The sequence below is a fragment of the Sinohyriopsis cumingii genome, chromosome 14 (assembly GCF_028554795.1).
Source record: "Sinohyriopsis cumingii isolate HCF-2022 chromosome 14, ASM2855479v2, whole genome shotgun sequence".
Taxonomy (NCBI): domain Eukaryota; kingdom Metazoa; phylum Mollusca; class Bivalvia; order Unionida; family Unionidae; genus Sinohyriopsis; species Sinohyriopsis cumingii.
Window position 1 is genome coordinate 3,671,863 of NC_142974.1, and position 14,392 is coordinate 3,686,254.

Consider the following 14,392-nt stretch of genomic DNA (forward strand, 5'->3'; position numbering starts at 1 on the left):
GAACAAGATCAATTCGAATTCATTTGGTTTTCCTTGGTTTTCCAAATCACAACATTGTTCATGAGCTTAAAAAAGTAATTTCCGAAGTCATTGGTGGCCTTTGTGTGCATGTATTACTCATCGAGTTCTCAAATTATTTTGGTTACACGCATACCCAGTTTTTCTTAAATCATCTCATTTGTTCGCAAACCTTCTTCAGTCTCTCCATACACAACAAGATATAGTCAGATGTCCATCTTCGTTACTACGACAACGCCGACAAAAGTATTCTATTGAAACACTCTGCCTCAACCCCATCACATTTCTAGTTCACCTTGAACTTACAAATCTATAAATGTATTAAGACTAGCAAATCTGAAATGACTTAAAATGAAAACGATAATATATAAATAAATTGAAGTGGGTCGTCAATAATGCACACTCATTTAACTATTTTGCCGAAAGTATATATCAAAGTTAGACGATAAGACGAAGCGTCACGGTTCATTTAAAAAATGATAATTGAATTTGAGAAAAAAGAACGAAATTACAAATTTTCCGCACTAAGTTCTTCTTTTCGCAAGTCATTATACACACCGCTTTTCGTACTAACTGGTCGTCTGACCATAATGTTATGAAAATTCATATTGAAAATGCATTAGTCAGCATGTTTTTGTCGGTATCTTTCATTTACGAAAATAATTATTGGATTGATCAAGAAATAAAATACAAGCTCTTTTCGCACTTATTTCTTCTGCGAAGTTCTTTTGGCATTTTAGTGTTACCCACCTAACCCTGTTCAAGATGGCGGCATCCATGGACCCATATGACAAGTGGCTGAGAGATAAACTTTTGTCGCACAACCAGGATATAGACATGGATGTTTTTGGACCGTACATCTCAGGGATACTCGAAGAAGATTCATCTTTAGAAGACAAGAAAGATTCTTTGTCAGGGATCCTAGAACAAGTTGTGGTAAGCTTGAAAATTACGTCGTGGAACAAGGGTGGGGGTGTACAGTAATCCTACACTGTAAGACGTATCACATGTGTAGTGTAAGCCTTAATCTACGTAGCTTTGAAATATTACTTCACAGTAAAAAAAAAAACAATAGCGATATATTCCACACTGGATACTGGTACACACCAGCAGGTGGTTTATGTTATACATTCACTACGGTTTATGTAGTTCTACCATTAGTCCTAATCCTACAATGTAAGACAGCACAAGTTTTTGTTTTAGTGCTTTCTCTTACTGTCCAAATAACGGCCTTGTATAGCGTGTTCTGATGTCGTTGGCATCGGAATGAGTAGTCAAAGTTTCAGGAACCTCTCACACTTGGCAGCCTATATCGACACTCTTCCACTAATTTATGTGTAATTAATATACTTACTGTGCTGTCTTTATCCTGGCGGAATGAAGATATGATACTAGCAAATTGATGCATTTTCATGTTCCATTGATATACATTTAAATTTGTTGCAATGCAACGGTAGTCGAGGTATGCTGAAGTAAGTTCAAGTAGGTTCATGTTGGGGATATGTTTCTTGAACGCAAGAAACCGTTGCTTACAGTTCCAATAGGCATAATATATTTGTATTTGTTTCGTTAAAGAACAATATTTCAACTTAACCTGATTTCGGTATTCCCAGCTTTCATCGCTTTCCAGCCAACTGAAATATAGTCCAACGAAACCTGAATACAGGTTCATTTCTTGTGAGAATTTGAATTTATTATAGAAAGCATCGTTATTTTAGTTGTCAGTTGATTGAAATATTCCTGAAAATTTTACCTATGCATCAAAACACGCTACACAATGCTGTTAGTTAGGCTGTAAGACCTTGACGCCCACAACATGAATATCAGCTTCGAGGTCTTACATTTAGGACTACCATTAATAATAATAATGGCCTTGTAAGCATGTTCCGATGTCAGTTGACATCTGAATGAGGAGTCAAAGTTTGTGGAATATCTCACACACTTGGCTCCCCATATGGACACTCTTCCACAAATTGATATGTAATTAATATGCTTACTGTGCTGTTTTTATCCTGGTGGAATCAAATTCTGACACTAACAAATGGACACATTTGCATGTTCCATTGACATACATTTGAATTTATTGAAATGCAACGGTAGTCAAGGTGTGTTCAATTAATTTCATTTGGGGGATATGTTTCATGAATGAAATGAAATGTTGCTTATAGTTCCAATAGGCATAATATATATTTTTTCATTTCGTTAAAGAATAATATTTCTACTCAACCTGGTTTTGGCATTTTGCTTTTATTGCTTTCCAGCCAACTGAAATGTAGGCCAACAAAACTTGAAAACAAGTCCATTTCTTTTGTGAGAATTTGAATTTATTACAGAAAAGACATCAGAGTAAGTAAAGTCTGACTTAAACATTATGAATTTACTTTGTAGAAAAGCATCATTATTGGTAGCCTGTCGTTTGAGATATTTCTGAAAATTTCACTTTTGTTTTGATGTTAGTTGACATCAAAACATGCTACACAGTGCCATTAGTTAGGCAGTGAGACCCAGACATACAAAACTTTATTTACTGGAATAGAGTTCAGTTCTGACTGATTTATTTATATTTTTGATGTAAACAACTTTATAGAAACATTGCATCTAATCCTGACCTTGATTCAGAACCAGTGATAGTTGTAGAAAACAATTTATTTTTTAACTTTTTATATTCTTTCTCAGAGTAACGTTCATAAAGTGGAATCAAGGCCATACTTGGAGTACGTGACAAATAACATATATCAATTAGTTTTTCCCAGAGGATTGACCCACATCTGGGCATCTGTTTTGCGTTGTATCTAGATTTATAATTGATATTTTGAGAAAGAATAGTCATTAGTGCCTTATCACTTGAGAAGTTAAAGTGTTTTATGTTGTGACCAATTTTGGTCTAATTATATTGTTTTTTTCAATTTATTTGGATTGCAAGTCTGTTTTTCCGGAAATACTAGTGTTCTGAATCAATTCTTGGACAAGGACAGATATTAAAATTTACTAAGAATTCAAACAGTGGAATATTATTTTTGGTGATTCAACAAAGAACTGTTGACACATCAGTACGACACTGACCACAACATACGTCATTGCCTTCCATCTTGGATTTTATTGGGATTCGAACTCAGTTTCATTAGGACTTTTTATTACTAGGACTTATAATTTTTAATTCTTGGATTATTCTTGGACTATTTTTGGATGTGATTCTTAGAACCACAAGTTCTTTTTCCTATTTTTACCTTGTTTTTCTAGGGAAATAAATTATTTGTTAAATTTTACAAAGCTTATTGTCTAAGTGAGCCTAAACATGTAACAAGAGAGAATGCTAAGACATCATACCAACAGTTTTCTAAGACAGCATGTAAGACATCATACCAAGTTTATAAAAATAATATATCAAAACAGTTTACTAAGACAGCAAGCTAACACAGTACACCAAGACAGGATACAATGATCTAATACAGCACACTAAGACAGCATAAAAGCAGCATAACAAGTTGGTACACAAGAGAGCACACTAAGTTGACTATGACTGCATACAAAGACAGCATGTTACAACTGCATTGTAACTATATAGTATTTAAAGATATACTGTCCATTCATGTTGCAACTGCATTGTAACTATATAGTATTTAAAGATATACTGTCCATTCATGTTGCAACTGCATTATAACTATATAGTATTTAAAGATATACTGTCCATTCATGTTGCAACCGCATTAGAAATATATAGTATTTAAAGATATACTGTCCATTCATTGTAAATTTTTCTTTTCAGGAAGAAGGATATGATAACTTGTGTGATGAGATTTTGAAACAGTGGGACAGAATTCATGGTCTCCAAAGTAACCAGTTGGATGAAACAGGTAAGGGAGAAAGTTACACAAGTCATAAAGTTCAAATTCCATTGTCGTAGCTCTCTGATGGATGTTGGATCTATCTTATTCTGCATACAAGAGGTATTTTAGCTGTGCAGCTTGCATAGAAAAGGTACAGCTTACATATAAAAGGTACAGCTTGCATACAATAGGTACAGCTTGCATACAAAAGGTAACTTATCCTACACCTTCATTTAATGTACCATACTATGCTTATCTATTTGCAAATTGCATAGACCTAGGTGTGTGCTGGTAGACATAGGTGTGTGCTGGTAGACATAGGTGTGTGCTGGTAGACCTAGGTGTGTGCTGGTAGACATAGGTGTGTGCTGGTGGATCTAGTTGTGTGCTGGTAGACCTAGGTGTGTGCTGGTAGATATAGGTGTGTGCTGGTAGATATAGGTGTGTGCTGGTAGACCTAGGTGTGTGCTGGTAGATCTAGGTGTGTGCTGGTAGATCTGGATATATCTAGTTTTGTTAGGACTAAGCTGTAGAACAGACAATGAGACCCTGATCTATCTGCTCATTACATGATGGCAGATTCAGGTTTATGTTGTTTGAGTTGAACTTAAAACTGATTGTATGTTAAGCATATACACTCAGCGAGTTATCTCTGTGCAGTAGTACATAATTGGGAACTACTTGCCAGAGAAGTTGATATCTGCCATGTTGACATATTTACTAATGAAAGTTATGTTCTTCTACTTATCTCATATCGTTATCTGAGCTCAGGTCTCAGATCAGCCTCAAAAGAGCTGGGTAATAGATAAATTTGATCTGATCTGCTACAGCCTCAAACAAATTTATAACTTTGATCTGATTTGCTATTAATCTCAAAAGGGTTGTGTAATAGATCTTAGATCTGTTACTAGTCTCAAAAGAGTTGTGTAACAGATTGAGAACTTGGATTTGAGTTGTTATCAGTCTCAAAAGAGTTGGGTAACAGATCATTATCTAGGCTCAGATCTGTTACTTTTGTAAGCAGTTGGGTAACAAAGCTTCAGATAAGGAATACATTACAGTGATTGTTGTTGTTGTTGTTGTTGTTGATCTAGGGTTTAACGCCATTTTTCAGCACAAGATAGGCTATACATGGCGGCCAGTATAACTGGTGGAGGAAGAACCCTGGAAAACCCAGGGAAGAACCACCGACCCACGAGAAGCTACTGGCAGGCTTTCCCACGTACCCACGCTAGCCTACAGTGATTGTAACACAGTGGGTAACAGATCAATGCTTCATATAAGGAATAAATTACAGTGATTGTAACACAATGGGTCACAGATCAAAGCTTCAGATAAGGAATACATTACAGTGATTGTAACACAGTGGGTAACAGATCAAAGCTTTAGATAAGGAATACATTACAGTGATTGTAACGCAGTGGGTAACAGATCAAAGCTTCAGATAAGGAATACATTACAGTGATTGTAACACAGTGGGTAAGAGATCAAAGTTTCAGATAAGGAATACATTACAGTGACTGTAACACAGTGGGTAACAGATCAAAGCTTCAGATAAGGAATACATTACAGTGATTGTAACACAGTGGGTAACAGATCAAAGCTTCAGGTAAGGAATACATTACAGTGATTGTAACACAGTGGGTAAAAGATTAGTGCTTCAGATAAGGAATACATTACAGTGATTGTAACACAATTGCTGTTGTTTGAATAGTCACATGTAAATTAAGTCATATTAAGCAAAAACATGTCTTCCACTTTTTAAGCCCCTTACACCATATTGTACAAGAAACTAACCTCCATTCTGAAATCCCTTACACCATATTGTACAGTAATCTAACCTCCATTCTGAAATTCCCTGTGAGTGTTACCGCTTTAGTGTCTAAATTGTTTTTATCTCCACAATATTATACAGTTGCTCTCGATTGGATATCCCCCAGCTCTTGTTTATCGCATCTTTATTTTCCAGTAACAATAGGTTTGTTTGATGAGTTTATGTCAGTTAGAATGATTTTGTTGAGGTAGAGGTGGACCCAGTGAAATGTTACACTACTCCCTCAATAACTTGTGCAGGGATCGTCCTGGGCTTCGCCAGTGTCGCAAATTGCGATTTTTTTTCCTTATTGACGACAAAAATATCCCATCTGGCAATTTTTTTGGCGACATACTTTTTGGTTATTTAACTTGTACATACAATCATGGATTTGGACTGGATAAATTAAAAGGCAGAACGAAAGGAAGCCACAAACTTGACTAAGCAATGCATTGGAATCAATCTGTTACACAAACGATCCTTTGTTCTTATTGACAACCCCATCTTTACAGTGCATTGTTACATCATAATCTGCTTATGCTGACATCTGGGCTGAGGACAGTATGCTGCGATACAGTCAATCATGCTACTGCACTATACCTACAACTGACCGACTTCTGAAGACGCGAATAGAACAGATACAATTAATTGTATGGCTAATCCTTCTGGTTTTTTTATACATATACCAATACAATAGTTTTGCTGAACCTTCATAGAAAACTGATAACCTTTGAAGTACCGACTACTGTGTATAAATACAAATCCAATGGAAAAAATCTCAGTCACAATTACATCTGTCGCCAGTGCAGCATTTTACTCATTGATCTTTTCCTTTTGCCATCAGTCCCATGTTACGGCTGCAGAGACTTAAACTCCACAACAAGAAATAGCAAAAAAAAAACATAACAGTTTTGCATAATTAATAATAATAATTAATAATAATTATTTATTTCTCAAAATACAGGAGTGAAAGAATCCCTAAATTGGGTGTGAATTTATGCTTATATATACAGTCCAGTATTGCCAGGTGTTGACTCGTGTACGTTTCATTCATGGGAATGGAGATCCTATTTTTCTTGTCGAGAAAATTTATACAGCATTCAGTGATCATTCTTGGGAGTTAGGAAGCAATTCGCTACAAGCTTTGTGAAGCTAGCCATGGGGTGGGGGGGTGGGGGGGGGTTGCGTGCTGCTGAAAGACTACTAGTGTCACCTGTCAGCACTGTAGACTGTGAACGTGGATTCCGTATGATGAACCTCATAAAAACTGACATCAGAAATAAGCTCTGCATCTCATCTCTCGAGAATTTAATGAGAATCAGCATGTACAGATGTGAAAAATTAGACTTTGAAACTGCATTCAACAAGTGGGCAGCCCTAAAATCGCGACGGATCTTCATGTAACACTTTGTAACATTTTGTTAATGCTTGTTTTAATTAAAGTATTAACTAACCCATCTTTTGTAATTTTCATTGCCTGTTACATTAATAGACTAAATTAACACTTGGAAAAATGTACACTACTTGCTTTGGCGACACTTTTTGAAAATTGGCGACAAAATATTGAGGTTGGCGATTTTTTTTGCGACAGCTTTTTAAACGCCAGGACCATCCCTGCTTGTGCCTGGATAACCCTCCAACCTGTTTATAATGCTGGGGTCAGGTGTGAATTCTATCTTTTACTAGAAAATACCCCCACAAATGTCACTAGTTTTTAAAACAGGAATCTTGTTTGGTTTTCAATTAGCAACAACAGTGATATAATAACACTGTTTTCATCTATCTTTTACTAGAAAATAACCCCCCCCAAAAAAATCATCCCTATTTGTATAATGATAAACCTTTATATATTGCTTGTGTTTTCAAAAAAATGTTTGATTGTACCCAGAAATTTGAATCAACATGATGAAATTCTCAAACTTTAATAAGAAGAAATATATTTTTCAATGTCCCTTCCAATCAGTGTTCTTAGTACACCATAAATGACAATATTCTAACAAAAATTATAAATGAAAATGTCAATCATGCCCACTGGAGCAGCATGTTAATTAGATACCAATTAAATAAGTTTGTCAAGTGAAATTCATGTTTTAACTGTTGTTTTGTTCGGTTTAAATTCGATTATCATAATGGCATGTGCCATCTTGTATTTAAACTTGAAATATGTAAATTTACCATAACAGTTATATCTTTGCAAGCATATAGGCGAGAATCTAATTAGGTGCTGACCATGTGACTGCGTTGTATTGCACTGAAGCAGATCTATTTTGTATTATCATGTTAATTTCGTCTTTTATATTGAATCAGATAATGGGGCTGGAATAAAATAAAAGTTAAAAAGCATTAAAATCCTATCTGCATAAGAGATAACAATTAGAATGAGAAACTTTGTTTCACAGAAAAGGTTCATTGTGGATAAGTGATTGTCAGAGTTATGAAATTAATGGTTGTTTCCTGAAATAAATGTTGGCAGTTTTTAAAACAGGAATCTTGTTTGATTTTCAATTAGCAACAACAGCAATGTAATACACTGTTTTCATGTACAGGTGAAGGTTGTTGAAACCAGCTGGAATAATGTTATTGATCTTTCATAGGCTGGGCATCTTGAAAATAAAGTTCATGGTTTATACAGAAAAGCTAACAACTTTGTTAGAAAAAGTGCTTTATTAAGAATTAATTCCAATGAGATAAAATAATAATAATAATAATGACCTTATTTAAAGAGGGTTACACAATTAGCTAAAAACTAATCTACCTTGAGGCCCTCATACAAAGGAATTTATTTATTTAAGCTGCATCTCTGAAGCCACTGGATATATTGGGTTTGGAAGAAGGAAATAGAGTGGGCATTTCTAATCTCAGCTGGAATACTATTCCAGAGCAGAGTTCCAGAGTATTGGAAACTTTTTTTAAATAACTCCTTATTTGGTTTGGGAATTTTATACTGTTTGGTAGACATGGATCGCAGGTGGGGAGTATTACCAGGTAGCCTATACTGGAATAGTGATTGTAAATATTCAGGAGCACTATTCTGAGATATCCTGTACATTAATTTGGCTTTTCTCAAACAGATTCGGTCTTTAATAGGTAATATTTTTAACCTATCAGCTAAACTTTCCTTGCTTTCTTTCTGGATTGATATTAGCCCAAATGCTCTTTTTTGAAGATGTGCCAGCTTTGCTATGTTTTTATCATTTGAATTGCCCCATACTGTACTACAGTAGTCCAAATAGGGTTGTATGTAACTGTTATAAAATAGTTTCCTGTGCCTTTCAGGGAGAAAATGTCTTATCCTACTGAGAAGCCATAAACTTGAATTGACTTTTTTACTGGTATGTTTGATATGTTCAGTCCATGATAGGTTATTATCTACCAGAACACCAAGTAGCCTATCATGACAGACTATTTGCAGATTTGTATCCTTCCATGTCAGACATAGTTCATCACTATCAAGATTTGTCCTTCTTTGGCGTGTTGAGATAAGTAATATTTTAGTTTTACCAGTATTTACCACCATGCCATTACATGTGCACCAGTTTTCCAGTTTGTTTAGTGCATTCTGTAAAGAAATTTCGAGCTCATGCTTTGTGTTTTGGATGTCTGACAATGTTGTGTCATCAGCATAGAGATCTGTAGATGATATTGAGTCTCTTAGTAAAAGTGGTAGATCATTAATAAATAAAATGAATAGTAGTGGACCTAGAATTGAGCCTTGTGGTACTCCATATCTAATTGTTTCAGGTTCAGACAGAACATTATTTATGTAAACATGTTGTGTTCTCTCATTTAAGTATGAAGTAAACCATCTAATTGTTCTTTCATCACACTGGTAGATTTTCAGTTTCTTCAAAAGGATTTCATGATCCACCATGTCAAAAGCTTTCCTGAAATCTACAAATACAGTTCCTATTATTCTACCTTGGTCAAGTGCTTGAAGCCATTTATCAGTTAGGGAGATCAAGGCAGTCTCACAGGAATGGTTCTGTCTAAAGCCTGATTGATTAGGGTGTAACAGCAAGTGTTTGGTTAAATATGACATGAATGAGTTATGGACATGTTTTTCAATCAATTTTGACAAGTTTGGTAGTATTGAAATTGGTCGGTAGTTATCAGCATCATCCTTAGAACCAGATTTGTGAATAGGAGTTACTTTTGCAGTTTTCCATATTTTGGGGACAGATGAGGTTGCAATACTTAAATTAATTATGAATGTTATGCTATCTACAATAGCAAAGGCAGAAGATTTAATGAGTCGTGGACCAATCTGATCAAGTCCTGTAGCTTTCTTGGTATCAAGTTCACTGAGACATTTTTTAACAAAGTTTTTTGACACTGGTGGGATAGAGAAACATACCTCCTTTGAGATTTTACTGCTGCAGAACTTTTTCAGTTCATTAAAGTTGTTTTCTATCACTGGCTGTTTTAACTTTGTGGTAATGTTGATGAAGAAATCATTGAAAACATTTGCAATGTCAGTTTCATCAGTGACTATGGTGTCATTTACCAGAAGTGAGTGAATTTTATTTGTCTGTTTTCTGTGCGTTCCTCCAGTGAGTTCATTGAAGACTTTCCAAATGGAGTTTGTGTTGCTCTTTTTGTTTTCAAGCAATGATTGATAATAAGTCTTTTTAGCTTTTTTGATCATATTTGTTATTTTATTTCTCCATACTTTATATTGTGCATGGTTTTCCATAGCCTTGAATTTGTCTCGTGTTTTCATAGCATCTAGGATTTCAGTAGTAAGCCAATTAGGTTGAATATCAGTCTTTACTCGATGTACTTTCAGTGGTGCATGCTTAGATACTACATCCATAAATAAGTCAGTCCACACCCTCATGGCTTCATCTATGTCATCCAAATTTTGGATCATACTCCATGGAACTTTATATAGGTCATTGAGAAATTGTTCTTCATTAAAAGTTTTGAACGATCTGTAAGTGATCGTTTTATGTGTATTTTTCTTATTTTTCTTGCATTTAACCTTTCTTGTCAAAAAAGTAGGATAGTGGTCACTAAGACCAACATTTGGTACATTAACACAAGCCACATTGTCTGGTAGGTTAGTATAAATGGGATCAATAAGAGTGCTTGATTTTTCTGTTACCCTTGTAGGCTCATTTACCAGCTGGTCTAGGCCTAATGATTCAATAAATTCCATCCAGTTGTTCCTTATTTGAGTATTGAGAAGGTCCTTATTTATATCTCCGAGTATATATGTTTCTTTCTCCTGTGCTAGAACATTTTCTATTTGTTTCAAAAAGTTATCATTCCAAAATGCTTTGGAGGAAGGTGGTCTATAAATGAAACCAGCTAGGAAAGATTTTGCATTATTTTGAAAAACTTCCACCCAGATACTCTCAATTTCATGTGACTCCAAGTCAAGTCGCCTTTTTACATTTACATCTTCCCTAATGTATACAACAAGACCCCCCCCTGCTGTCTCTCTGTCCCTACGAAATGGTTTATTGTAGCCTTGACAGTGAAATAGATCATCATTGTGGTTAGCATTTAATTTGGTTTCAGTGAGTCCTAAAACATGTATATTATTTTCCATGGAAGACAACATTAACTTAATCTGGTCTATCTTTCCCACTATACCTTGTACATTTAAGTGACCTATGTTAAAACCTTTTGTATTTAGTTTCATATCAATTACATGTATGTCATCATGCAATGGGGTACTCACTGAGATTGTCTCCATACTGCTTTTATCATTCTGACATCCTATTTCTATATTTAAATGTTCATATATATTAGCATCTTCAAAGTCACCTACAAACCCTGAAAATCCATTTACATTTGCATCTACAATAGTGTCCATTGAATAGTTAGAGTCAAGAGTCCCACTGGGTACATTTAGTTTTTTTGTAAATGAAGCGTTGGCATTCTCCTCTTTGCCAGCTTCCTAATATGTATACATTGATGGACAAAGTCTTTGTTTGTGTCCATATTTATGGCACCTAAAACACTCGATCTGTTTGCCATGATGGCATACCTGTGTCATGTGCTCAGTTTCTCCACAGTTAAGACAACACTCTTCATTAAAGTGCTTGAAAATAGGGGCATACATGTTAATATTTCTCAGTAGCTGAGAGGTTCCTTTTCTGCTTAGATGAATTTTGTCTCTGTGGTAGAGACTAAGGTTGACATCCTGATTCTGAATGAAGAAAGATTTGTATTGTGGAATGTACTGTAGGTTGAAATCTTCACATAAGTCAATTATCAGATCATTTATTTCTTTGGCCTTGGTGTCCACATGAGGAGGTAGTCCCGATATCATTAATTTACATGTATTTGGGCTGCAATATCTAGCAGCATACAATAAACTTTCAAAATCTGTTTTGAGTTGATTTAGTGACCTTCCCTCACAGGCATCATTTCCACCTACTAAAATAATAATTTGTTTGTATTTGGTTAGGTCGCTGTTCATTATTCTGTCAGTGATGTTGTTGATTTTTGCACCTCTTAAAGTCTGTACATCTGTTTTAAAAAGTCTCCTTGGTATTATACTTTTCAAAATTGAGGAGCCAATTATTAGAGTCCTATCTTTTCTGGCTTGTGATGTCGTGTGTTGGACTCTGGATTGTATTTCAGACACATATCTTGGAGGAAGGGGTGCTGAAATTGGTGTTTCAGTTGTGTGAACTACTGTTGTTGATTCTGACACATTTGTCTGAGCACTGGGAAATGCAGTTGTTGGTGAAGGTAACAGACTTGTTTGAACTGCGGGCCATGGATGTACACTTATTGCTGTTGCAGGTGTGTCACATGACTGAGAGGGGGATACTGTTGTCTGCAATGCAGGATTACTTTGGGCATCAGTTTTTATTTGCATGGTCATTTTACATTTTCTTTTGGCTGGTACTGGGATTGTCTGTGTCTGAGCATCTGATACTGTTGATATTTGGGAGTCTGTCTGAATTGCTGTTTCACATGAGGTTACTTGCTCATTAACCTTTCCCTGTGCTGATTTAATAGCATGTAACTGTAGTTTTAATTCTTCGATTTGGGTCTCCAATTTCCTAATTGTTTTTTGATGTACACACATGAAGAAATCATTAAGGCTTAAGCCATCACTGCTGTGGTCATGATTTATGGAGCGTGTAATTGCCTGACACTCTGGAGGGGTGTTAATTTTATTGCCTGAGTCATTTAGGTCAAAGACTTTAGGAACTGTTTCATGTTTGGTACTACATCTAGTTACTGGTGTAGATGTCAGCATATAAATGCCTTTAGCATGGGTATTCTCATCCTGTCTACATTTACAGATAATATGATCTAACCATGTGAGACTGTTCAGCCCCTGTATATGTAAGACACATGTTGTTTTATACAATGTAGCTGTCACAGTGTTTTTCTCTTGTGTTCTGTAGATAATACCATTTTGTACACTTGAACTGCATGAAGTCATGCAAGGTTCTGAATCCAATATCTGTTTTACAAACTCAAACTTTTGTGGATCTATATTCACAGTGATACTGTATTTATTATGTTTGACCCTCAAGAATTCTGGAGTGTCAGCCATAATGGATAATTCCAAATCATCATCTGCACCATTGTTTTCATTTTTATTCTGAACATGACTTTCCTGCATGGGATTATCTGTGTGGCTCTGATCTTCAGGTATATCAGACATACTAAAGCCAGAGAATGATGCAGAAAAGGCTGAGCTGAGTGTGTTGAGTAAGGAACCTACAAGGCTGGTATTTAAATATGTTTCCATGATTCTGATATTTTCAGCTTGTTCATAGCAGTGATAGCAAAAGTATATCAGATCCTTATTTATGGCTAGCACATATCCATAAACTTTTGAATGAAACTTGCATAATGTGTTTGAGTTGGTATCAACTGAAGTTCAGATATGGTAGGTGTAGTTCAATTTCAAGTATATCCACTTCGGTAGCCATCTTGGATAGCCAAAAATCCTTTGTTCTGAACAGGTTTCCAAATTCACTTGAATACATGAACATGTGCACATAAAATTTCACTTACACTAACTTAATATTGTCATAAATCCACAGTATAAATGATGGCTACAGGTATTAGCATATTTAACACCAGTGTTTACACCAAGTTCATGGAGTTGAGTGGAGCTGTGTTAAGACCACATATACATGGCACTTTAGAACACTCAGCCACCAAGGCCCCAAAAGATTAATCCCCATACCTTACATACAGTCACACATGATGTTACGACTCTATGGGTATACATCCATTAAATAGTCCATTTGCCACCCCCACCCCCCTCTCAACAATTTTCTTGCTATCCAGCAGTGATGACATCACTTTATAATTTTTGGATGTGACTCACAAGTTTTCGAGGGTTAAGTGTAAATTCATTAAAATATATATATATATATATATATATATATATATATATATATATATATATATATATATACATTAGTTAAATGTTATCATCCTTAATTTGATTTGAGGATTGTTACATTCAGGAAGAAGATGGAAGATTAAAGTTGTCCATCTTAGAGCAAAGGTAAAAGTTTACTATCACTTTCTTCATGTATTTTAGAGCATGCCCAGTGACAAACAGGTCAAACCCAGACCTGGGGATCAATCAACTCTTAAATTTGAGATAATGTTTGAAACATCAGAATGCCATAGTATTTAAAGGCTCATTCCTATTGGTATATTTTTGGGGGCTTAGTCTTGGACTTCGAGGAAAAATTTAATTCATTTGGAGTGTTCATTGGAAATATAATGTGCTCATAGGAGT

The 14,392-nt window shown here is 35.3% G+C and overlaps 1 protein-coding gene across 1 annotated transcript in view; it reads left to right on the plus strand.

The window, feature by feature from the left end:
- The first annotated feature begins 689 nt into the window (after positions 1-689).
- LOC149783109 (coiled-coil domain-containing protein 43-like) overlaps positions 690-14,392 on the plus strand; it is a 31,077-nt gene continuing 17,374 nt past the window's right edge. The window contains exons 1-2 of the mRNA XM_089931332.1: positions 690-954; positions 3,785-3,872. Of these exons, the coding sequence (XP_089787458.1) occupies positions 784-954; positions 3,785-3,872 (259 nt within the window). The 5' untranslated portion in view covers positions 690-783. The remainder of the gene's footprint in view (positions 955-3,784; positions 3,873-14,392) is intronic.